General features: G+C 37.3%; 1 protein-coding gene across 5 annotated transcripts in view; it reads right to left on the bottom strand.

The window, feature by feature from the left end:
• The window catches only part of dgkza (diacylglycerol kinase, zeta a), a 244352-nt gene that overhangs the window by 178539 nt on the left and 39550 nt on the right, over window positions 1–26263 (bottom strand). Inside the window, exon 1 of one of the 5 annotated variants that reach the window (XM_049471207.1) lies at window positions 14513–15387. The exons of 2 other annotated variants lie outside the window; for them this stretch is intronic. In XM_049471207.1, coding sequence (XP_049327164.1) covers window positions 14513–14697 — 185 coding nt within the window. In that variant the 5' untranslated portion in view covers window positions 14698–15387. Of the gene's footprint in view, window positions 1–14512; window positions 15388–26263 lie in introns of those variants that run through there. 2 more of the 5 variants (XM_049471209.1, XM_049471210.1) reach the window with 2 other exon arrangements.

Raw genomic sequence — 26263 nt, 5'->3', positions numbered from 1 at the left:
AGCGAAGAAAACGTCCTACCAAAAAATCGATTCCTGTTTTCTTAACAAGGTGATAACATGGAACATTTCTGGAAGGCTCTCTATCCTCACGGCTCCGTGAAGACAGGGCCTACAGGCAAGTAAAAGTGCACATAAATCGCAGGAGTAGGGATGCACTGATTATTTGGCAACCGAAAATATAAGTGAATTAGTGAATGAAAAGACTGATAACTTGTACAGAACAATAACTGGCAACACTGACAACAGGACGCTCGACAACTGTTCAATTAAATGTCCATTAAATGCAACTGAATTCTTAGTTGAAAGAAATGAATCTTCTTCTTAAGCGACGTTCATGCAGGACAAGCTTTACACATGCTTTTCTGGACAAGCTGAGAGATACAGAACAGTCACTGAAAGCGTAAAAAACAAAAAAACATAAGGACTGTAATACATAGGTCTGTTTTGATATCTAATTTTATTTTTTGATAAACAATGGCTGCCCACCACCGCTCCAGGCACCACTTACTTTATCACTGTGTGTGTGTGTGTGTGTGTGTGTTTTCTGAGTGTACACACTGGTGTGTACAGTATGTGTGTGTGAACACTGCACGGATGGGTTAAAAGCGGAGGCTAAATTATTTGTTGGTATGGTATGGTTGGTCTTCTTCTTCTGCTTAAGCCACCTTCACGCAGAACAAGCTTTACACGTGCATTCCTGGACAAGCTCAGAGATACAGAACAGTCACTGAAAGCAAAAAATTAAACAAAAAAACATATGGACTAATACATAGGTCTTTTTTTAAATCTATTTTTATTTCTTGATAAACAGTGGCTCCAGGCACTGCTATCTGTATCACTGTGTGCTTCCTGAGTGTATTACTGGTGTATAAAGTGTGTGTGTGTGTGTGTGAACACTGCACAGACAGGTTAAAAGTGGAGGCTTAATTATTTATTAAGTACGGTATGGTCACGTTCATGCAGAACAAGCTTTGCACATGCATTTCTGGACAAGCTGAGAGAGCCACAGAACAGTCACTGAAAGTCAACAAAGCTTTTTTTGTTATACATTTTGACCATTGTATGACACTGATATATTGATAAGACCACAATATGGTCTCTATTATGCAATTAATTGTAATATAATTGATAATAAATCAAATTAATGTTTTTTTATAGTAAAGATGTATGCTGTGCAATCATTCTGGCTCAGAAATAAAACCGTTAAATAATGTACAGCCTCAATATTGACATCACTTCCATATGTATTGTTGGTGTAAAATAAAAAAAAATTGCAATATGAATTGTGTATTGTAAATACATCTTCAGATATGACCAAATATGACTATACTCCCTTATATCCTACCTCTTATTCCAATAAAACAAAATCAAACAAAAGGCAAGGTGTGCAGGATATAAATAGTATATAAAGAAGGAAACTCAAGCCAAATTTTGTTTTCAGTATGAAGAATCATACAGCTATCAGCAGAGGGTGCAGTACAGATTTTTTTTTTTTTTTTTTGCACACAAGGAACCTCCTAAAGCTGATCTCAGATCAATATAGTCAGTCAACATGAAACAGAGCTTTACATCAATCCCGTGCAGGCTGATCTCAGAACTGCAGCAAAGAGCAGCGTCCACACTCGCTCAGTAAATCCCGGCTTAGGTTCCTCAGCTAATTGGATGGAGTAAATCTGATTCTTGCATAACCAGCTGCTGTTACACACCAAAAACACACACATACACACACACACACACTCGTGAGTCACAACCCGTCACAAGTTCCACTCATCCTACTCCTCAGTCACAAGTCCGAGTGTCTGTGCGCGTCCATGTGCCTGAATATGTTAAGGAAGCGAATGACCCAGATAGCGGCTGTCAGTCAGTTTGACTAAATGTATTTATGCCAAGATCAGCAGTACTGTGTTGCCACGGCAACGGACTGGAGCGATGCCTTTTTTTAGCGCAGCCCAATACAACTCGATACGCCGTCCCAGCACAAACTGCAGATCATGATGAGACACCTGAGCTCTGGAAAAAGGAAAATAATAAAAAAAAATAATAAAAAATCAATATAGTCAGAAATATTTAATCGAAAATCTAACTGTAAAAACTGCCCTTTACACCAAGTGTAGTCAGTCATTTAAGATATGGCTGGTGTCCAAAATGGTGTTCAAGAAATACCAAGTCTAAACAACCAACCAAAACACCAAAATAACTGAGCAACAGCAATAGCAATAATGTGACTTATTTTCAATCAGATTTTAAGATTAGTACTATATTTTTATTATGTGACACTAGTAAGGAACATGGGTGATGCCATGTTTTCCTTCTAATTCAGCAGGTCTCGCTGCCGGGTCCTGGTGGGGGGATTTAAATAAAAACTAAGCTAAAACTGTCAACATTTTTACTTTAAAAGTCAAATGAGCGCTGAAGTTTAATCTACAGAGATTTCTACCCTGAAAACTGTTTATTTGAGTCAGTAAAGCACTTCCGTTTATTTACAGTAAGCTTAGATTTCCAAATTTCTACTAAGGCTGGGTGCAGCAGCATTAGCATTAATATTAGCATTAGCGGCTAACCGCTGGCACTAGCCGCCTGAGAGCGCTACACTGTCAACGTGTTCTGTGGGTGTTCTGGTAACCCATGGCGATTTTAGAAATGGATTTCATTTTCCAGCAGGACTTAGTGGCACACTGCCCACACTGCCAAAAGTACCAACTGAGATGCACAAGTACATGTAAAATTGGTGTCAGATAGTGGTTCACTGTCAAGAGACAAAATAGACTGTTCTGACTGCATAATGTGTAAACATTTCTTTTAACCAGATTTTATACATGACTATTTTAAATTTCCTAAAATTTGATTAAAAAGATTTGATTAAAATCACTTAATATGACCTTGCTTACAGAATCACAATACTGAAATGTACTGAATTTTATCCACTGTATTGTGATACGTATCATCACCAAGCTCCGACCAATACAAAGCCATAATCTAACAAAACAAAAAAATATATATGATATATATTCACAACTACTAGAAAGCCTTGGTTTTGAATCTATGACTCTTATTCAAACTGTGTATTTGGGTCAAGGTCTCGACTCTTTGTCTTCCTTCCCGACTACAATACTAGTTAAACCACTTAAACATAAACATTTATTTTTTTTATTACTTTTCTTTTTCCCTCTATTATACTTCCCTTTAAAAACCCATAGAAATGCTACAAACCGACACACAGATGGTCTGAGAAGGTATGTATCACCTCAGAAAGTCCCTTTAGAGATTCTCTCGCTCGCTATATGGACAGTGTTCCATACATACAGGTCTAGTGTCAGTTATGTATTGTACAAAATAACTGAAGACGACTGACTCACCACTCAACAAACAGGCAGGCGGACCTGTGGGTGTCTGCAGTTAGTCAGACACTCCGCGCTGAAGCCTTGAAACTGAAAAGGTTCTCTTCAGTACTAAAGAAACATGGTGGAGGTTGTCCTTCTTTAACTGACTTTTTTTTTAACAAACTCCCAAGCAGTTTAACCCTTAAAACCCAACGGACGGATTTTCCGTCCAAAATCGCACCTTGTGTTCTCAGCTTAATTACTCAGGAATTCATTCATACATAAACATAATCCATATATGGTTAGAAAGGGCGGAACTTACTCTTTCTAAAAATAGTGATGACATCCCAGTGCAGTAAAGCTAAGTCTACAAGAAATTCATTGAGAAAAACACTTAAAAACGTGAGATCTCCTTCCCCAACCAATATTACTTACCATTAGAGCTTCAAACTTATTTATAAGTTGATTTATGATATTTCAAACCAAATAATATCAGTAAATTATTTAAAAGTGTCCACAGAAAAAGTGTGAAACTACCTGCTTTACTCAAACTAAAGCTAGGTTTGTGTGCACAATACTTTATATTGTTTTTATTTTACTTGTATATTTTTACTAATACGTAGTTATTTTGCACTAAACATTTTTATTTATTTAGACAGAAATTTAAAAGTTTACATTTTTGTATATAGTTTTCTTTGTGTGTCCTGATCAAAATACTGAAAGGCATAGGCTGCTCTGAGTGTCAGGTTTTTAGTAATCTACATGTAGTAACCTACATGCAGGTGTGATTATCAAGAAAAATAAATCCGCCGAATGCTGTTTTTTCCATGTATGTTTTCACAGTAATAATTAATAAGCCATGCAATGAACTATTATCAATATTCGTATGCTTTCAACTCATAAACACTCTAGTCTAACCATTTTTGAAAATATATCTTAGGTGTGAATATATTTAGAAGGATATACATTCAAAAAAACAGGTGCTTGGTAAAATTTTGACCAAAACATGATCAGTTCCAGGAAAATCTAACAATTCTGCTTCCTTTTACATTTTAAATGACTATATTTTTGAGTATTTCTTCTGGAGTAAAAGATCTCATGGCATGTGTCTGTCTGATATAACTACTGTGTTATAAGACCTCAAAGAAGAACTGACAAAAACGAAGAAAAAAACACACCAAAACAGCCTATGGTTCTAAGGGTTAATACCAACGATGGCAGAGTTTACTGCCTGCTATGGACTTTAGCTCCCTGAGAGGCCTCCGCCATCTGTAGCGTGGCGTCGACAAAGCGTGCCATTGGCAGTGGATGGCATACTTCTTGTTGATAGGCAAATCATGAGAGTCTGCTCATGAGTTACACAGACATATTGAGCGGTTCCACAAGACAGATGCTCAGAGCCTAGGTCATTAAACACATTTCACAGTGTCTCCATATCAACTCCCAAAGCTATATAGCCAACAAAAACAAAACTACTCAAATATTTATACTATTCTTATCAGTTCAGTAATCTTGACTGAAATTCCTATTTGTTTATGTAAATATTAGGGGTGTCACAATTCCCATATTTTATCGAAATCGATAGAAATTATGTCATGGTCTCGAGCCTCGAAGTCAAAAAGATGATCGACAATCCCCACAAGCACGCGCGCAAGCGCAGCACCCTGTAGCCGACGCCGCGGACATTGTGACTGCTCAAACAGCAGCCCTTTCTCCAGAGAATGTGGACATTCTCATCTTAAAGAAAAACTTGAAAATATAAAAATAACAGTTGTTTTGTCTAGCCTCAAATATGTTAATAGTTATGGTACCTTCAGGAGCATCTTTCTCTCAGATAAAGTTAATAACATATCTTTCTTAAAGAAAAAAACTTGTCATTCTCAGGGACAGAGTCGTTATAGTAGGATAGAGTTCAGTTTGTTAAGGCTCTAATTGTTCTATTATTTTTTACATGACTGTTCCTGTATTTTTTTTATTATTTATTTTGTTATGTTGCACATTGCTGTTTTAATAGTGCACACTGCTGCTACCAAAAAAAAGCCACTAGATGGCATTACATATATATCTTAATTTAAATTATTTAAATTTGACCATTAGTGCCTAATGTGGTGTATTACAGATCACTTGTATCACTTTGCATCACTTATATCAAGCCCATCTTTTGAAATAAGATAATGTAAATTTGATGAATCAAACCAATGACTGACCATAGACTAATCTAAAACTGCCTCTCTGTCCGAAAAAAAAAAGAAAATCAAGAAAATTAAAATAGAATCGAGGATTTAAAGAATCGTGACACCCCTAGTAAAAATCCACTATAACTGTAGCCAATTATGCAGATTTGTAATGGAATCAAGCCAACTGCCTAGGGGCTGCCCCTTGGACCGCCAGTGTTACCACACCCTAGTTTCAATTTCTTTTTCTCTACAAACAAAATTTTAGCCTGCTTGCCATTGCAATCCAAAGTAAGGACCCTCTTAAGTTGGTCCTAACCTTCAAATACTTCTGAATATTTGGATTACCAAGCAATATCCTTCTGGGAAACGTCTTCCAGACAGATGAGACCATAGAGAAGATAGAGCTTTTTGTTAAAGAACATCACTCTACTGTTTACCAGAAATGGAATGAGGCCAACAAAGAAAAGAACACAGTACCTACAACCAAATATTTTATAGAGGTTCAAAGATGTTTTTAGGTTGTTTTGTTGCCACTGGCACTGGGTGACTTGACCATGTGCAAGAAATCATGAAATCTGCAGATTACCAAAGGATTACCAAACTCGGAATGGGCTAGTTTCAGAATGCTGGCTTTGAGTCGCAGGTCATGGGTCTTCCAGCAAGACAATGACCCCAAACACACTTCAAAAAGCACCCAAAGATGCATGAAAACTAAGCGCTGGAAAGTTCTGAACTCCCACTGTAGAGTTGCAGGAAAAATAAGAAAAAAAATAACACCTTCAACACTTTATTGCTTGGTATTATTTGTGCCAGAATGTCTTTTAAGTTTTGGTATGGCAAGTATTGATGGCAACATGACCTCAAATGACAAATTAAAAAATGAAATCTGCAATACTGCAAAAAAATAAAAATGCAATAAAATAGTCGTCAAAGCAAAACTAAGAAACACTCTCAGGGTTTTTTTTTGTTTGTTTTGCATTTTCCGTACTGATTTTGGTTTATAATTGATGACTGAAACTGAAGGATGGCTAAAAGTGAAAGAGCAACATTTGCTTATGTTCATGAACATCCGCTCATGGTGGGAACTACTGTTTTTGTACAGTACTGGGAACTAACTTTATTCAACAGCGTACAACAACAAAAAACTACACAGATTTAAAAAAATAGACAAAATCTACTAGAATAGTGGAAATCAGTTGTTGTTGGAACTGGCAGGTCTAGAAGAGAGAAACGAGGATGTGGATGGATTATCATACTATTTTCCTGCGTCACATTCAATATAACAGTCACAGTCAATATAAACAAATACAATTCTATGTATAGAATACTGTACACAAACTTATTCATAAACAAAAACAATAAACTCAGGTAGCAGCACAAACTAATTCTGGACATTGCTTCCTGCTACACAGAGTAAATGCTTTGTTTGCAGAAGCTGGAAAACATAAGCAAATGCAGTGATGCAGCAGTTAGAGAAAACAAACTCAGAGCAGAGGCTGAAACACTACACTCACATTCGCCTCAACACCAAGAAATTCACAGGAAAGGGAAGAGAGAGGAGTTTATCTGTGTGCACCAGAGAGACGGAGAGAGAGAGAATTATTAAACATAAACAGTATAAAAAAAACACATGATTCCACATTCCATATACAGAACTGATAAAACTATTCACTGTCTCTGTTTTTTCCCTTTTATTGCCTTTAGAAATGAAATTATGGCCAATATAATAACATAATTGCCCTTTTGGGAAAAATTTATTAGGGATGCACTGATATGGGAGATTCTGGGCCAATGCCAATATACAATATTACTAATGTATAAATCTGCCGATATACAAAATTGTAACTTACAGAGAGATTAGACAAAATTAAAGTTTTTTTTTGAGAACTTTTGGTAAAACCTTTATTTAAACATTAGATCTATTATAATGAATTTAAACAATGGTTAAAGTCAACAGATTTTAGGGTAGCACAGTCTGGTTTGCTCTGTGCTTTTCATACACATAAATTCCTCAGCAAGTATTGGATTGAAATATTGTCCAAATCTAAGCATCAGCCCTGGTGCACAATGATTCTATTAAAAAAAAAGCTTTTAAATCGACAACAGCCCAAAATCGAGCTTTTAATCAGGGATGGTCAAAAAATAAGCTTTTAAATCAGGAACAGCCAAAAACCGAGCTTTTAATCAGGAACAGCCAAAAACCGAGCTTTTAATCAGGAACAGCCAAAAACCGAGCTTTTAATCAGGGATGGTCAAAAAATAAGCTTTTAAATCAGGAACAGCCAAAAACCGAGCTTTTAATCAGGAACAGCCAAAAACCGAGCTTTTGATCAGGAACGGCACAAAACAGAGTTTTTAAATCAGGAACGGCCCAAGATCGAGCTTTTAATCTGGAGCAGCTCAAAACCGAGCCTTTAATCGGGAACAGCCCAAAACCGAGCTTTTAAACAGGAATGGCTCAAAACCAAGCTTTTAATTAGGAACAGCCCAAAATCAAGCTTGTAATCAGGAACAGCTCAAAATCAAGCTTTTATTCAGGAATGGTCCAAAATCAGGCTTTTAATCAGAAACGGCACAAAACCAAGCTTTTAATTGGGAACAGCTCAAAACTTAAATTTTAATCAGGAACAGCCTAAAATTGAGCTTTTAATCAGGGACAGCCCAAAATTGAGCTTTTAATCAGGGAACTCCCAAAATTGAGCTTTTAATAAAAACGGCCCAAAATCAAGCTTTTTTTTATCAGGAACGGCCCAAAATCAAGCTTTTTATCAGGACAAAAAGAGCGAGAGATTTTAATAAGGAATGGCCAAAAATTAAGCTTTTAATCAGGACGAGCCCAAAACAAACTATTAATTAGGAAAAGCCCAAAACAGAGCTTTTAATCAGGAAAAAAGAGAGAGAAATTTTAATCAAGCCAAAAAACTCAAATCAAGACTCAAAACCAAGCTTTTAATCAGGAACAGCCCAAAACAAACTATTAATCAGGAACAGCTGAAATTGGGCTTTTATTCAGGAAAGGCTCTTGAAATCTGCTGGGATATTTCATATATACAGTCATTATGACTGTATAAAATGTGGATATAACTACTAAATGTTACTTCAGTATAAAGGACATGGCAGGTTAAACATTAGGATGTTCTGTTCTTGGATGTCCTGTAACTGGTCCTGTTCTATAGTAACACAGGGATGGGACTGGTATCGAACGATACTCAGCATTAAGGTACTTACTTCAGGCATGCCATTCATCCTCCTGCAGCTTTTATAACAGTGTACAACCACACCACAGAGCCTGTCAACAGAGAAACTGATCTCCTAATCTCAACCCTGACACACACACACACACACACACACACCTCTACACACAGACTGGCAACTTAATAATTAAATTTGAGTGACACGTCCTCTTCCTCTTAGCCAGACCCAAGCTGTTTCCAGATCAGCTTCATCATGCATCCATTAATGAGATTAACACCCAACACTGACACTCTCACACACACACACACACACAGAAAAACAAACCATTCCTGTAGAGCAAATGCTGAGTCCAGTGTCTCCCTCAGACACACACACACACACACACACACACACACCCAGGCACACACACACACTCACTGTCCTCATACTTCTATGCTGTGCTTGGTAAGCTCCCAGTCTCTGAAGACAGTGCCAGCACACAGCAGGAAGTGGATTCTTGGCCCACAGGAAGGTGATGAACCCTACTGGGTACTGAGCTTTGAGGCTCCAATAAGCACCTACTGATACCAATCAACTTCAGTTCAGCTCTGACTGCACAGTGTAGGCTAACACTCTGCTCAATTTAACTCCACAGATATTAGCTGTTTTGTTTAGCTCTCATACAGACTGAGCTCAAAATAATAAGTGATGTAAAAGTCATAACAACTAATCCGTTACAAGGTATCTACAGGTAGGTAGAAATTAAATGCAAAACATTTTAAGACTTAACCCAAAAGAACCTATGGTGTTGTGTGTGTCACAGACTGTTAAAAAGCTGTGGAAAGTTCATTAAATCATATTTGTTTTATAATTTAGATTTTAGATTTTAGGCTTAATGAGGTAGAGTTTCTGGAATAGATAACGATACTCTTGGCGATATGACAAAAAAAAAAAAAAATACACTACTGCAACAAAACAAAACTTACATTGTATTACTGTATACGATATGATACAGCACACCCCTAACTGAGATATAAAAAATACAAGAATTTTAGCAGCTTTCTAACAGAAGTCAATGATCCAGAATGTCATGATACTAATCATGCACTCCAAATATGTCCATATATCCAGGATTAAAGTAAAATAAATGATACTGGACAAATATAATCTGTCTCTAGTAGATATATAATTGTAAACGAGAAATGTGTGAATTTTTCTGTTGCTTAAACAGTAAAAAAGTAAGACCCTGCTGTGATCATTAGGGGTGGGTGATAGGGCACGGTATTTCAGGGTATAATATCGTTCACGATATTCAAAAATGTTGGCGATATTATTGCGTACGATATGATATGGCACACCCCTAATCAATATCATGATTAATCAAACAAACATTTTAGATCAATTACCATTTTTTTTGCTCTATCAATAAATGTCTATTTTCTGGTCTATTTTCATACATAAAGTGCACTGGATTATAAGGCGCTTTATGCGATACTAGTAAGGAACAGCGCCATGTTTTCCTTCTAATTCAGTAAAGATAAGTAAAGTGAACAAAACTGTAATTCTTAAAAAAAAACTGTTTTTAGGTCAATAAAGAACTTCCGTTTATTATCAGTGAACTTAGATTCTGAGATTTCCACTAAGGCTGGGTACAGCAGCATTAGCATTAGCAGCTAACTGCAAGTGCTAGTCACGGTTAGCAGCTAATGCCGCCCTAAAGTGCTACACTGAGGAACCCTGAGTGTTCATATAAGCGAGGGTGATATTAGTTAGTGGTTCGTCCCACATACTTTGTTTTAACACTGTAAACATGCAGAATACAATCCGATAATGCTTGACTCTATATGACCAAATAATTACCGCTTAGCGCAGTTAGTAGGCAATGTTAATGCTGCTCCAGCAGTGCTAGCTGGGGTTAGCAGCAGGCTACAGTCTGATATACTCTTCTCTGAATGGAAAAAAAAATATCTAGCGCTTAGCACAGTTAGTAGCTAATGCTAATATCGTGCAAGCCTCAGTGCTGGAGAACTAAACTGAAACTCATTTATAATGAGTGGTAACATTCATACATAAGACGCAATGGACCATACAGATTGTTATCAGCAACAAGTACAAAATCCAAGGTATATCAAGTCACATGGGGGTGTAAACCAAAGTAGACAAATTTTCCTGGGAAGTTCATGCTGCATTTTTCAACAAGCCAGTGCAAACCCACATGCTGCACACATTACAAAGACATGGCTGCAGAAGAAGAGGATATGGGTCAGCTTTATCACATGTTCTTTCTTCACTGAGCATATCTGGTATTACTGGAGAACCTATTCATTTTTATTTTTCCACTGAGCTTCCCCTGTAACACGTACACCATTCCCCTGCACCGTCCCTCAGCAGTGAGGAAGCATCACACACACAGGTGTGTGTGGTGCTGGAGTGGACACAAGGCACACACACACACACAAACACACACACAGACACACACACACACACCTTTAGGCACCTGAAACATGAGGAGGAACAAGAGAACAGAGCTGTGTCTGCTCGGAGTCAGTAAACAGACTACAAATACTAACACACAGACACTGGCACAGGCACAGTAACACACACACAAACACACACACAGACCAATTGCTGCTCATCTTTTTATCTGTCATGTTCTATTCTGGAGTAGAAGACGACATGGAAAACAGAGACAGAATAATTCAATTTAAGGACAAATGAGGGTACGCCAGACAGACAAAGCCAGACAGACTCATAGATATGATAGACAAAGAGATGAAAAGAACAGATAAAATATATAAAAAAGAAACAGAAGAAAAAAGAAGATAAATATAATTCATACAGAGAAAGAGATACAGATAAACTTCCCCGACTGTGTTTAGAGAAGCAAAATATTATCATCAATATACAGCTCTGGAAAAAAATAGGGGATTACTTAAAAATTATACATTTCTTTGATTTTACCAAATTAAAAAAACCTCTGGAATATAATCAAGAGGAAGATGGATGGTCACAAGCCATCAAACCAAGCTGACCTGCTTGAATTTTTGTTATCCAAAAGCAGTGTGTAAGACTGGTGGAGAAGAACATGCCAAGATGCATGAAAACTGTGATTAAAAACCAGGGTTATTCCACCAAATACTGATTCCTGAACTCACAAATCCTGCCCTTACACAAAAAGATTCAATCAGCTTAGTATAAAACAATAAGGTGAGGATTGATAATATTGTAGTGGAAGTGGGGAACCCCCCTAATTGATGTGGAGATCTGTGCAAGAGCAGCAGCTAAAATAAGCAGAACAAACACTATTCATATTTTTTGTTATTATCAGATTTTATTATTTAAAATATGTTTATGAAATTTGACCAGTTTCAAGTATTGTGATCTTTACCCCTTTATAAAGAGGAGCCCTGTCTTGTGTAAAAAAAAAAAAAAAAAAAAAGAAAGAAAAATGGCTATATTATCGTCATTTTTCACAGAAGGGCAGGATTTTATCTGTACACCGCTGTTTCCACATTCAGATTTCAACCAATGAACAGTCTCCTCATTAGAAAACATCTCTGCTGGTACGTACCAGTACCACTTCAAGCACTGGATACAATGCAGTACAATGTAATGACAGACAATGATAGAAGTTCTTCGTTTAAGGTGTTTCTATATGCCTCCATCCCACACACACATTCACAACAATCTTTAAATCTACAGCATTTCCTCACTCGATCTAAGTCACTTCAGAGAAGAAAAAAACAGGATGTGAAGGTTTTCTGCAAATCATAATCAGAATCCACACAAACTTTACCAAAGTTTAACTGTGTTTATTTAGGGAAAATCCTAAAGCATTAATGATTCACCTGCCAACAAATCATCACCTTTAAACACACACAGGAGATCTAATAGGTTCATGCGGTTTCCTTTTTCTACACTAAAGCCTGAAGTCTACAGTTACACCTTGCTTGACATTTACTCCTTTTGTTTATTGTGAGCATTGTGTTCAGGACCTGGGCGTATCAGCTGTTAGCCGTGTTATCCACATGATGAATGTACTGTGCAGATGTACTGCAATAGAGTACATTTAACGCAACATATTTTTCGCACTTAAAATCCTTTAATTTTCCCAAAAATTAATAGTGCCTTATAATCCAGTGTGTCTTATAGTGTGAAAATTACAGTAAACTTATGGGTATCTACCATTCCATCCATATATCCATCCATCCACTCATCTGTGTTTACCATTTTATCTACCTTTCCATCTATTTATCGAGCCGTGCAATATGACAACATTTTCCTGCACTAGGATATATATATGTCAAATGTCAACTGTATATTCCATTAAAGAGAAGGTAAAATTTAATGATGTGCAGCAAGATTTAAATAAAAATCCCTGTGCCACTGCTGATGTTAATGAAAATATATTATGATGCAAAACAAACATTTACCTCACATCCATCAATCAAACAGCCTGTTGTTTACATATGTTTAATCCCTCTGTTCCTCTACCTGTCCTTCCATCCAAGTCTCCCCCTCACACAAAACTTTAGAGACACAGACAGATCTCAACATGCACAACAAGTGTTTTTGTACCAGTCAAAATGATGACTTGCAAAATGTCAGCCAGATAGAAAATGACCACAAATCTTAATAAATCAACATGCAAAACTAGTGTATAAGTACCAAACACAAGGCTTTGAGATTAAATGGTGACTTGCAAAATTTCAGTGAGATAAAATGTTACCACAATATTAACACACCGACATACACACGTCTTGAGCATTTACCAGAGGTGGGGCAAGTCGAATCAAAATGATGACTTGCAAAATTGCTAAATTTCAGACAAACTGAAAAGGCTGCTCAAGCTAAAGTGAAGACATACCTCAAACCTTAAGCAAACCTCTTGTTTACACCATTATATGTGTCACTTTGCCAGCTTTGCCATTTTTTACACTTATGAACAGTGTTGAAAACAACAGAGCTCCCACACAGCAAAAAGAAAAAAGTGCAAAATCAAATGTAGATACTAGCCAGAGACCATCAGGAGAAAAAACAGCAATCTTATGTGCAGTTTACAGCAGCATCAGGTTTGATACAGCCTCAAATTGTAGAAAAAAAAACCTTAACGCATGAAATGTGATTTTTAAATGAAAGGAGCAAAACCTGTGTCTCATGTAGTTCAGATGGAAGGTATGAATGTATGTCTGATAGCAAAACAAGTAATGTACCTAATGTTACAGTACTACACAAAACAACTGGGTTTAAACACCATATTTACTGAGTTTACTGTTTAGCACTTAAAATTTTGTTTTGAGGTTGAGATTTTCTATAATGATGTAAATTGTAAAAATTATAATAACTTTTTTAAAATACAATGCATTCAGCTAAAAAGCTAAATGATAAAAAAGGACTCAGGATTCATACCCCAGAGGCTTTGAACTCATCTCGGACTCACAACTACAGACTTAAAGGTGGAACGCCTCAAGACTCAATGCTTACACCCCAACCTCAACACTTGAGTCCTACACCCCAGAAATTCTTGACAGGACTAAAAACTCACACCCAAATATTTAGGAACGTCGCCCAAAGACTCAAGGCTTGACATGGACTCAAACCCAGAGACTCAAGACTCGACTACGGCTTGCACCCACTCACTCGATAGCCCGAGTTCATACCCCTGAGTGTTTAAACTTGCCAAAAGCAACCCAGAAAAAGACCCTGAACTTGGTTATGGCACTCAAAGAAAACATTCTGTAACTTGTAACCTCACTCATCTGTCATCTCTCCATCCATCCATCCTCCTATCTTACACTTTGGCTAAACTCATCTTGTAACCCTGGACTTGGTCACACTCACCTCCTCCCAAACAGCCGCAGGCCGGTGAAGCTCTTGTTGCCATGGCGGCGCCCCCCAGAGGGTCTTCCCCCCTCTGCCGGCGCTGTGCAGGGCAGGTCGGAGTTGGAGGACGACTCCGAGGTGGAGGTCAGAGAGGTGGTGACCTCCGACCCTGGCTCCGGCTGCTCATTGGCCGCTTCAGCCATGGCTTAGGCTGCGATGTCCAATCGCGCTCTGCAGTCCACAGGGGTCCTCATGGCACTAATAATGAAGCCAACTGGAGAGAAAAAGTGCGTCCAGCTGCAGAGCGGCACCATGCCGTACCCCTGCGCAGAAAGCAGGAGTGGTGGGAAGGAAGGAAGTGATGGAGAGATGAAGGAAGAAAAGCAATGCTGCACCTCTTTGAGCTCCAGCCTCAGTTTTCCACTCCGCAGACAGAAAAGTTAATCCTATAAGCAGATCCAAGCGTTCCGGCTACACTCCTCCATTCCTTTCCTTACTTTACTTCTCTTCTGTCCTTCTCTCTCTCTCTCTGCCTTCAAGTCTCTCTCTCTTTCTTTAACTCTTTCTGCCTAGAACTTGTTGCAGTGTTACAGGGCTTACTGAAACGAACGTTCACAAACCTAAACTCTCTCCCTCCCTCCCATTCCCTCTCTTTCTCCTCTTTCTCTTTCTCTCACTCTATCTTCTACACCTACTCAACTGGTGTGACTTTCTACTGAAGCGTATCTCCACTGTGCTGCCTCCACACACACATATAGACAAACACACTCTCTCTCTCTCTCTCTTTCTCTCTCTCTCTCTCTCTCTCTCTCTCTCCCACTCACACTCTCTCTCCCTCTCTCTCTAGCAGCCGGCTCTGCTCAGAGACACTGCACCAGACCAGGAAGTGTCAAACTCAGAAGAGAGACACACACTCAGGACCCCAAACATAGCTGCCCATACACATGCCTGACTGATATTTTTTTTTCTTAGTGCTCAATGCAATCTCTTCTCAGGTTTAGCATTAAGTTCATTATCCTATATAAACCCTATTACCCCTATGAGCAACATATAACATACAACTCTTCTACTTCTCAACTGGATACATTTTACAGATATGTAAACATTGCACAAAAAGTAAGAAAATTAGAAATTTACTTTGCTGTAACAATGATTCTTGGCAATAAATCCTGGAAAGCCTGTTATTTTCTCTCTCCAAGACTGTAAAATCAGGTCTTAAAGACTTGAGATTTAAATTCCAGAGTTTCTTGAGATACTTAACTTGACTCAGACTCAGACCTAAAGACCCCTGGATTGTCCCAAGACACTTAAGACTTACATGGGGGTCAATGCTTACAGACTGTGGACTGAACTTAGATCAAGACTTGAGCCTCACACCCCAGAGATTTGTGACAGAACTCAAAACTGGAACCAAATATTTAGGAACGTCACCCATAGACGTAAGACTCAACTGGGACATCTACCAACTCAATTGGGATTTATGACTTACAACCAGAAAATCGGGGCGAACACTCAGAGACCCCAGACTCTGTAATAACACTTGTTTCTTATGTATCTTCAGTTTATACCGTTGGAAAGCCTGTTCATTTATTTTTTTAATTCAACTCAACTCAGACTCACAACACTTTCTCTAAAACTCTAAAATCACTTGAGATTCAAACTCCAGAGATACTTGACTTGACTCTGACTCATAGCTAAAGACTCCTGAATCGTACCCAAGAAACTTGACTCACGTATCAGAGATACTTAAACTTAAACCACCCACCCTTAAACCCAGACCACCCAGAGATGTAAAACTCAACACATTTTCACACAACAAAGACTTAAAACTTGACCAAGACTTACACAGACTGGTTCAAGATTCATACCCCAGAGACTCTGTACTTGACTCAGATCAAGACTTAACTCTCACACCCCAAAGATTTTTGACAGGACTCAAAACTTGCACCCAAATATTTAGAAACGTCATCCAGACATTTAAAACTCAACCTCTGGAATCTACTAACTAAATCAAGATTAATGCCTTACAACCAGAAATCGGGGCTAACACTCAGAGACCCTAGACTCTGTAATAACACTTGTTTCTTAGCTATCTTCAGTTGATACCATTGGAAAGCCTGTTATTTTCCTTTTTTAAAGGAGTCACATTTGTAAGGAACATGCATTTGTGGAATGAGCAGCAAAGCTGAGTATGTTGGTTGCACCCATAAAAAATTTGCCAATTTTTCTCTTCCAATGCCAAGCAGCTTATTCAGTCTTATTCTACTTGGCGGCCTGTCTCTGTAACTTGGCCTTCAATTTGGAGATGGTACTAGGTAGGTCTCACTTCAAATAATCCCACAACTTGGTTTTGCAGAACACCAGCTTGGGCCCTATCTAGATCAGGCAAAAAAATACAGTGTGTATACAAGAGTACAGTCTTTGTACATTCTGTCTGTGTGCTTGCTTTTCTGCAAATTCAGGACAGAATTAGAAGCGAGTGTGTGTAGCAGTGTGTTCTCCGTATCTGTATGTATAACAGGTTTTAGCTTCTCCTCCTACGCAAGTTACAGAAATATGGATGCTAACCCACACCGTACTTCAGCGTGCTGCTTGAACACAATATATGCACTATAGCATGGGCTATTTTGTATATATGCGATGTTTAAAAAAATTATAAAATAACAGCATTCAAAAATGTTATAAAATATAAAATCTGTTAAAGAGGAACTGATCACTAAAAGACACAATGAGTAAGACAAAATGGCAACATTACATTTATTTTTGTACAGTTTCAGAGGGAAGAAAATTGCTCAATTTGTGGAGATTTAAGGTCTTAGATAATGTATAAACAAATATGCATTCTAAAGATTTTTACAATGACTGTATAATGCCATGTCTCACTATTTTATTATGTAGAATATTTTTAAACCACACTGCCCACTGGTGTTTATTGGCTTATATTAAATTGTGCATACTTATATATATATATTTCTTTCTTTTTTTCCCCATGAATATATTTTGAAAATCTTTATATCTTAAATTCATGTGTTATCAATTTAATTCTAACAAAAAAATTATCTGTATGGAGCAAAAACCTTTTTCTTATTCAAAATTTTATGTGGCCAGCAGTAAGACCAGTAGGGGGCTCTTTTTGGGGCGCTTTTGTTCATAATGAGCAAAAAAGTAAAAGTCTCCCAAAGGGTGTAAAATGGACTTGGGGTGTAGTAAAACATGATAACATTTGTTAAATAGGCCCCTCCATTCACCCACAGCATTGGGGCATAGCATTTAAAAAGCTGCACACTTCAATGGTAGGATTTGGAGGGTCCAAAACAATTTTTATTAATCTACACAAATTTCTCGCATGAAATGTTTTTTTTTTTTTTTGGGTAAGTAAAGCGCTTCCATTTATTCACAGTAAGCTTAGAATACCAGTATTTTGGTCCAAGGGTGTGTGCTAGCCGCATTTAGCAGTGCTAGCCAGCCGTAGTGAGCAGCACTAGCCAGACACAGTTAGCTTAAATGCCGCCCGATGGTGGTAGACTGGGGAACCCTGAGTGTTCTGGTAAGCCAGGGCACTATCAGCTAGCGGTTCGTCCCCCGTAGCTTGTTACAACACTCTTAATGCTCAGGCTACAGTCCAATATACGCACCTCTGAACAGAAAAAGAGCTGGCGCTGCAGTTAGCGGCTAATGCTAATACTGCTCCAGCCTCGGTGCTGGACAAACTTCACTAAAATTCATGTATAACACTGTACTTCAGAGGAGTGGCTTTACTGCTTCTTAAAACCTGACTGGTAGAATTCATACATAAGAGGCTTTGGATTATAAAGTGCACTGACAATTTTTGATAAAACTAAAGGATTTTAAGTGTGTCTTATGGTGCAACAAATATGGCAAATATTCATAGAATCAGATGTAGATATTTATATACTCTATTGTGTTTTTTACAGTGTGTGCTTTGCAGCTTCTGTTGTTATTGCAGTAATGTGTATCGTACTGGGTTTTATGTATATATAAGACTATAAATATATAAACATAGCAAGTACAGCTCACACTGTAATGGAGCCTTTCTCCTCGCCCCTGCACACGCTCACTATTGACTTCCTGCACAGGAAGGAAGTGATGTCAGCACCATTGGAGTTATACACAATTACGGTTTGACCGCAAACCGCACACTGTTTCCAGCTATTCTTCTGCCAGTGTTCTGTGTGAGGATGGGCAGCTGTTGTTCACCTGCTGTTGACCGATAGAGAGAAGCAGGACTTTGTCCTCACACTGGGACACCATGGAGACATATAGCGCATTAAACACAGATATATTTTCTACATTTCAGTAATGCTGTGTAACTAGGAAGTTAATTACAATTATACAAGCCAGCCACAATATAAATACAGTGCTGAACATGGTCACTTTATAGGAGAAACTAAAATAATCATAAAACAAAATACTGTATATTCATTCATGTGGACAAACATCATTAAATATGTACAGTAAAATATGTACAGTATCAGTCAAATATTTGGACACACCCCTTCTCATTCAATGTATATTCTTTATTTTTATTATTTTTTTACATTGTAAATTTAATATTGAAGACTACATTAAAGCTGTAATGGAATACCTGTGAAATTATTCTGTAAACAAAAAGTGTTAAACAAACCAAAATGTTATATTTAGATTATTGTTCTATGCTGAACAATATTTGCTGCTTTTTGAAGGACAAACACTTATTGTGTTTACTACGTAATCCCTATGTGTCCTTTAACTGTTTTCATGCATTTAATATTAATCTACAATGTAGAAAAAAAATTATATTCAGAAAGAGATGGTGGCTGACTTGTCTTGTGCCAGTCTTCACCCTCCTTGTGTTGGGGATATAAACTGAGTAGCAGCTGAATGGGTGGGATAATTGGCCTAGCTTGACTGGATTAAAAAAATAAACAAGTATTTAACAGACAAATCTCATTCAAATTCAAACCATGGTGCACTTTAATGACCAAGTTTTGTCTGCTTTGCATGTGTGTGTTTGTAGAAACACACTAATTTTGCTATATATTAACCTCCTAACAGGCCAGGGTTTTTGTCAATTGTCTGCTGGACACTACACGACTAAATCTTGAGGATTTCTATCTAAGCGTTACAATAAGAGCTTTCATGTTTTCATGCTTGAAGTTTAATCACATAAAAAAGGTACCATGGATGACTATAAAAAAAGCAGAACAATTGGAATTGGAAAATCAGGTAATCCTTAACAGGTAGTGTCCTAACAAAAAAAAAAATGCTGCTGGGATCTTGGTCTTTGGTCCACCCATTCCTGGGACATGTGAGAGCCTGATTTAAACACACAAACTCTAAAATCAGGTAAATTACACCCATAAAATATGTTACCCTCTATCACTAATGTCGGATAAAAATTACCCGAATGCATGCCTCTTGAAAAAAACATAGATAGGGAATCAAGCATAACATTAATGACATTAATGAGCACCCTGAAGCTACTCAAAGTCCCATGCAAACAACTGCGTTAGCGTCCTAAAGTTAAAGCCCTCAATTTTCAGAATGTAAATAATTTATTTTACTGCAGGAAAAAAATGGTTTGTATTACCTACACCTGTAGCTCATATACAGGACAAGGCATTTTAAGGGTTTAACACACTACAGGCTGTATTAACTGCCTCAGGTGTTGCTATACAGCACTAAATAGCACAACTGTCTTTTCAGATTAATTTAAAAGATTTTTTAAATTTATGTTTATTTTTCCCCATAGTTCTACTAAACTGTTGCTGTACAGTACATTTACACATGCAGTACACATCAGAACAGCTCAGTACGAAAAGTGAAACTGAGCACTGCAGAAGTCACAAGAACATCACACCCCAATGATGCTGAGACTTACTGGAAGACTGTAAATGTGCTAAAACACATATCCCCATACAAAGGTCATCCACAGAATCCTATGAACAGGAGCTCCCTCTTGTGTTCATTTACAGGCCAACAAACAACACAGTTACAAGTTTACAGGCTGCCTAAGTAGATAAATACATTATCAAATTATTGCACAATACAGCTCTGGAAAAAAATAGGAGACCAGTTCAGTTTCTGAATCAGTTTCTCCGATTTTGCTATTTATAGGTATGAGTAAAAATGTTTGAGTAAAATGCAATAAATACAATAAACTACAGACAACATTTCTCCCAGAACATTTCTACAGAAAATAAGAAATGTCTGAAATAACAAAAAAGATGCAGAGCTTTCAGACCACAAATAATACAAAGGAAGCAAGTTCATATTAATAAAGTTTTAACCAATATTGTTTGGAATAACTCTGGTTTTTAAATCACAGTTCTCATGCATCTTGGCATGTTCTCCTCCACCAGTCTTACACGTTGCTTTTGGATAACATTATGCCACTCCTGGTGCAAACATTCAAGCAGTTCAGCTTGGTTTAATGGCTTCCATCTTCCTCTTGATTATATTCCAGAGGTAAAAAAAATAATAAAAATCGCAGTCTCTTATTTTTTTCCAGAGCTGTATTTGAACATTATTTTGTGTTCCTCCATACACACAGGACTGTGGACAAACTTTTGATATGCAATACAACTGCCAAAAATAATCATAATTGAGCATAAATACATACATATATCATAATCCTAACGTCAATTGTTTGTTATATTTTTTTGAAGGGATAATTGCTTAATTATACTGCTGTACTATGATCAATATCATTTTATCAGTGGTACAATCCGGATTTTAAAAAAAATGGTATTTAAGGAGAAATGCAGTGTGAAATAAGACTAGGGTTGTAGTGAAACATGATAAAGAGTATGATTTTTTTTTTCAAGTAGCCCACCTCTATTCGCCCTCAGCATTCTGAAATATAGCACTTTTAGCCAAAGCTCTCAATTTGCGTACAATGCTAGTGAAAGGGGCATATTTCTCAATGTACTTTGTGTTTATTAATAAACTTCCTGTGCATTTTCTCACTTTTTTAAGTTCTCAAAGCCTTATTTTGCATGGGAAATGATATGCCCCTATCACTAGCATTGTAAGCCTGTTGGGAGTTGCGTCTAAAAGCTCTGTTTTTTGGAAAGCTAGGGGTGAATGGAGGTGGCTATTTAACAAAAGTTCGTACTCGTTATCATGTGTCACTATACGACAAGTCCATTTCACACTAGATTTCTCCTTTAAAATGAAAATATCATCATTTACAGCAGTAATTTTTTGTTCGTAAACAAAAAAGCACTTGTCATTGTATTATTTGTTGCACTCTGTATAGCAAATAAGGTCAGAGAAACTGAGATGGGTGATCTGGGATAAGGTGCACAACAGTGTGAAGTAAAGGCAGCAACTATTGTTAAGAAGTTTGAATGTGCTCAGAAGAAACAGACAAACGCACTGCTCTTTAAGTGTGGGAAAAGTCCTATCAGTAAAGAAACTGATGCAATCTGCCACTTTTGCAGAAGTCGAGCTAAATGAAGTGCACGTTAAAATGAACTCACACAGCCACCAACACCTACAAACACCCACAAACATGCACCAACTTCTCCTTTCTGTTGATTTTTGGTAGTGCAGCAGACAGTAGTATTAGCACAGTATTTGTGTGTATATCTATGTGTAGGCAGTTACTGTAGTTACTGTAATGCCCATTCAGAATGTCATACAGAGTGCATCCCTGGTTTTTAATCACAGTTTCCATGCATCTTGGCATGTTCTCCTCCACCAGTCTTACACACTGCTTTTGGATAACTTTATGCCAGCTCTGGTGCAATAATTTAAGCAGTTCAGCTTGGTTTGATTGCTTGTGATCATCCATCTTCCTTTTAAATATATTCCAGAGGTTTTCAATCTGGTAAAATCAAAGAAACTTATCATTTTTAAGTGGTCTTTTAGTTTTTTTTAAAGCTGTATGTGTCTGATCAAGTTGAAGGCAAATGAAGTGTTTTCTTTGCAACACAGCACACACACACAAACACACACCGCAGAGCTCACAGATTCGCACAATCATAGTGATATCTGGTGGTCACTTATAGTTTCCATGTGTAGGAGGTTCAGTATACTTGCCAGCGCTTCTGACATACAGAAAGTGAAGTCTATAAGCATGTAAAATCATAGTGCCATTTATATATTTATCCAATCTTCTCACATTAAATCGGAATTTTTCTAAACAGTTTTGCACACCATCAGAGCAACACACAGCCACACAGAGCTTTAGTGAACTTTGCTTTGTTTCCTTTTCAGGCCTCAAAAGGAGAACAGATAAGTTCCCCTTGATCTTCCATGATCTCCCCATAACCCATGCTCTGTATTCTAATCTATAAACACACACAGAACACCAACCAGAGGCACAACTTTCATACACACCCAAAAAAAAAACCCACAAAAAAATACACAATAAAGTGGCATGTCCTACCTGGTTATGGCCTGTGGAGGGGGTGTGGGGGGCACCACCCATTTCCCTCTGGAGCCCCGCATTTTATCCCACACCTCCGCCTGCTCATGTGCAGCACACACACAGCTGCATCACCGCACACACAGACAGACGACTGTACGACTCTCAGGACACTCTTAATCTCTGAACCACCCCCTCACACACACACACACGCAAACTTCCTGTTTCAAAACTTCCGACAGACAGAAAATGAGACAGAGAGAGAGAGAGAGAGACAGGATCAGAGACAGACAGAAAGAGAGAGGGGGGGACAGGGACTGGGTACTCATTTAAGTTCTCAAATACAAATCCAGGCAGGCCAGAGCCCCTGTGAAGATGCTATTTTTAGACTATCCAGACAAATAAGACATAATGAAATAACTAGACATAAAGACATAATGAATAACTAAATGAATGACGGAGTGAATAAAGAATAACAGTAAATGACTGAGTGAGAGAGTTTGTGATAGAGTGAGCAATGAATGAGTGAATGACTAAGTGAATAATGAATAGTGAATGATGAGTGAGTGAGTAAATGACAAATGACTGAGTGACTGACTGAGTGATAAATTAATTACTGAGTGATTGAGTAAATGACTGAATTACAGAATGAGTGATTGAGTGAATGACTGAATTACTGAGTGAATGACTGAATTACTGAGTGAATGACTGAAGGACTGAATTACTGAGAGAATGACTGAATTACTGAGTGAATGACTGAATTACTGAGTGAATGACTGAATTACTGAGTGAATGACTGAAGGACTGAATTACTGAGTGAATGACTAAATTACTGAGTGAATGACTAAATTACTGAGTGAATGACTAAATTACTGAGTGAATGACTGAATTACTGAGTGAATGACTGAATTACTGAGTGAATGACTGAATTACTGAGTGAATGACTGAATTACTGAGTGAATGACTGAATTACTGAGTGAATGACTGAATTACTGATTGAATGACTGAAGGACTGAATTACTGAGAGAATGATGAAGTAACAGAATGAGTGAATGAATGAGTGAATGATTGGGTGAGTAATAAATGAGTAATAAATGAAAGATAAATGAGAGATAAATGAAAGTCTGAGTGATTGAATGACTGAATAACTGTGTGAATGACTAAAGTACTGAGTGAAGTATGAATGACTAAGTGGTTGACTGAGAAAATGAGTGATCAAGTAAGGGTGTGAGTGAGTGAGTGAGTGAGTGAGTGAGTGGCTATGTGGACGGATTAAATAAGTTAAGACAAAGTGACTAAGTGAGAGAGTAAATGAGTGGAAGAGTAAGAGAGTAAGTGAGAGTGAGAGAGTAAATGACAGAGTGAGTGATGAATGAATGAATGTGTATATGTGTGTAATTTAATATAGATAGATAGATAGATAGATAGATAGATAGATAGATAGATAGATAGATAGATAGATAGATAGATAGATAGATAGATAGATAGATAGATTTATTAACGGGAGCATAACTCAGCATTTTTAAACTAAACACTTTGATGCTGTACAATTGAAATGTGTACAATCTGTCAAAACGAAAATGCAGGGACATTTTCTTGAAATGATTAAACAGGTTACATGAGGGTAAGATTTTAAGAGAGAGATAACTTCCTCTCCCCTGTAGATGGCACCAAAAAGCCATTTACTATTACTGCCAAAGTCTACTGCATATTTCTAAAGGTGCTGGAAACACCATAAAGCCATAAAACACCATAATTGATGACGTTTTTAAAAGAACTAGGATGAATTAAAAGTTTTTTTTAACTTTCTTGCCCTAAAATGAAATAAAAAAGCCAAACAAATTATCTATTTCTGTAATAGTGAAGATGTTGATTTTGTGGTCTCACAGCTGCAGTTCAGCTAAAGCTTTCTTGTTTTTTTTTTTACCCCTTCAAGCAAGAAAATCAACCATGTATAGCTAAACTCTGCCATCTGACTTTATGTTCCAATCATCCTTAATTCACTCTACTTAATAGCACTTAAAAAAAAAAGAAAAACAAGACAAATATTCTAAAAAAAAAAGAAAAAAAAGGATAATTTCTTCACAGTTTTTTATCCTATTATCCTTTTTCCATATTCTTCCAGGTCCAGTGTAACTATTAAATGTAACAATAGTCTCTTCCCACATCATCCTTGTAATCCAGCTTGCACTGATTTATATTCTATATATTCTTATATATAAGTGCTAAATTTGAGTAGCAAATTATTCAAAAGCAGTGTGTAAGATTGGTGAAGGAGAACATGCCAAGATGCATGAAAACTGTGATTAGAAAAACAGGGTTGTTCCACAAAATATTGATTTCTGAACGCTTAAAACTTTGTGAATATGAACTTGTTTGCTTTGCATTATTTGAGGTCTGAAAGCTCTGCATCTTTTTTGTTATTTCAGCCATTTTTGTGCAAATAAATGCTCTAAATGACAATATTGTCTGTAGTTTATAGAATAAAACAACAATGTTCATTTTACTCAACATACACCTATAAATAGCAAAATCAGAAAAACTGATTCTTTTTTTTCCAGAGCTGTATTTTAAATAAAATTGAGGCTTTATCAAATAAATGAAACAGTGCCACCTACTGCTGGAGATTGGAAGAGGGTTCAACAGAATCTAAAGAGTTGACCTGAAACAATTCACTAAAAAATAAATAGATTTGGGTATCTAATTATCTAAATTACAAAATAACAGAACATTAATATACCTTAAAATGTAAGACATAGTCCAACTTAAGGAAGTTAACACAAGCTCTCATCAGAAAAAAAGAAGAAGAAAAAGAACTGGTGCTCCAATCAGACTCCTCTTAATGTGTACATGTCACACAGCATTATGAGCCAATCAAATTAAGCTGGCGACTGCTATATCTACTGTAACTCTAGATTAAACCTTATTTATAAACAGAAATAAAAGGGCATCTGAGGATAATCTGTTTGACTCACTCTGCTGCGTGATGCACATGCACTTGTGGGAGGAGGATTTTGGCAGAGAGTCAGAACTCAGCACAACAGTCGGTTAGACAACTCCATTAACTGACAACATGCTGACATCAAACACATGTTCTTCTACAAAACTGATCATTTCTAATATAGGGGGACGCAGCCAGGCCCATTTCAACGGGGCAAGCAAACCAAGCTATTGCCTGGGGCCCTCCAGACAACGACAGGTTAGGAATTAAAATCAGCAACAAAGTGTGTTAGCCCCCATTAAACTCTATAATGGTCCATGAGCATTACACTGTTATCAAAATCACCCTCAAGGGGGCCCTCCCACTGGTTGCAGACAGCAGACAGATACTCTTGGGAAGCCAGCCAGGTCTGAGATTCTGGCAAATATGAAACTTCAGCATCATTAAGCAAATT

The sequence above is a fragment of the Astyanax mexicanus genome, chromosome 23, assembly GCF_023375975.1.
Source record: "Astyanax mexicanus isolate ESR-SI-001 chromosome 23, AstMex3_surface, whole genome shotgun sequence".
In the NCBI taxonomy this organism is placed as follows: Eukaryota; Metazoa; Chordata; class Actinopteri; order Characiformes; family Acestrorhamphidae; genus Astyanax; species Astyanax mexicanus.
Note: the sequence above shows the minus strand (reverse complement) of the source record. Positions and strands in the feature narration are given on the sequence as shown.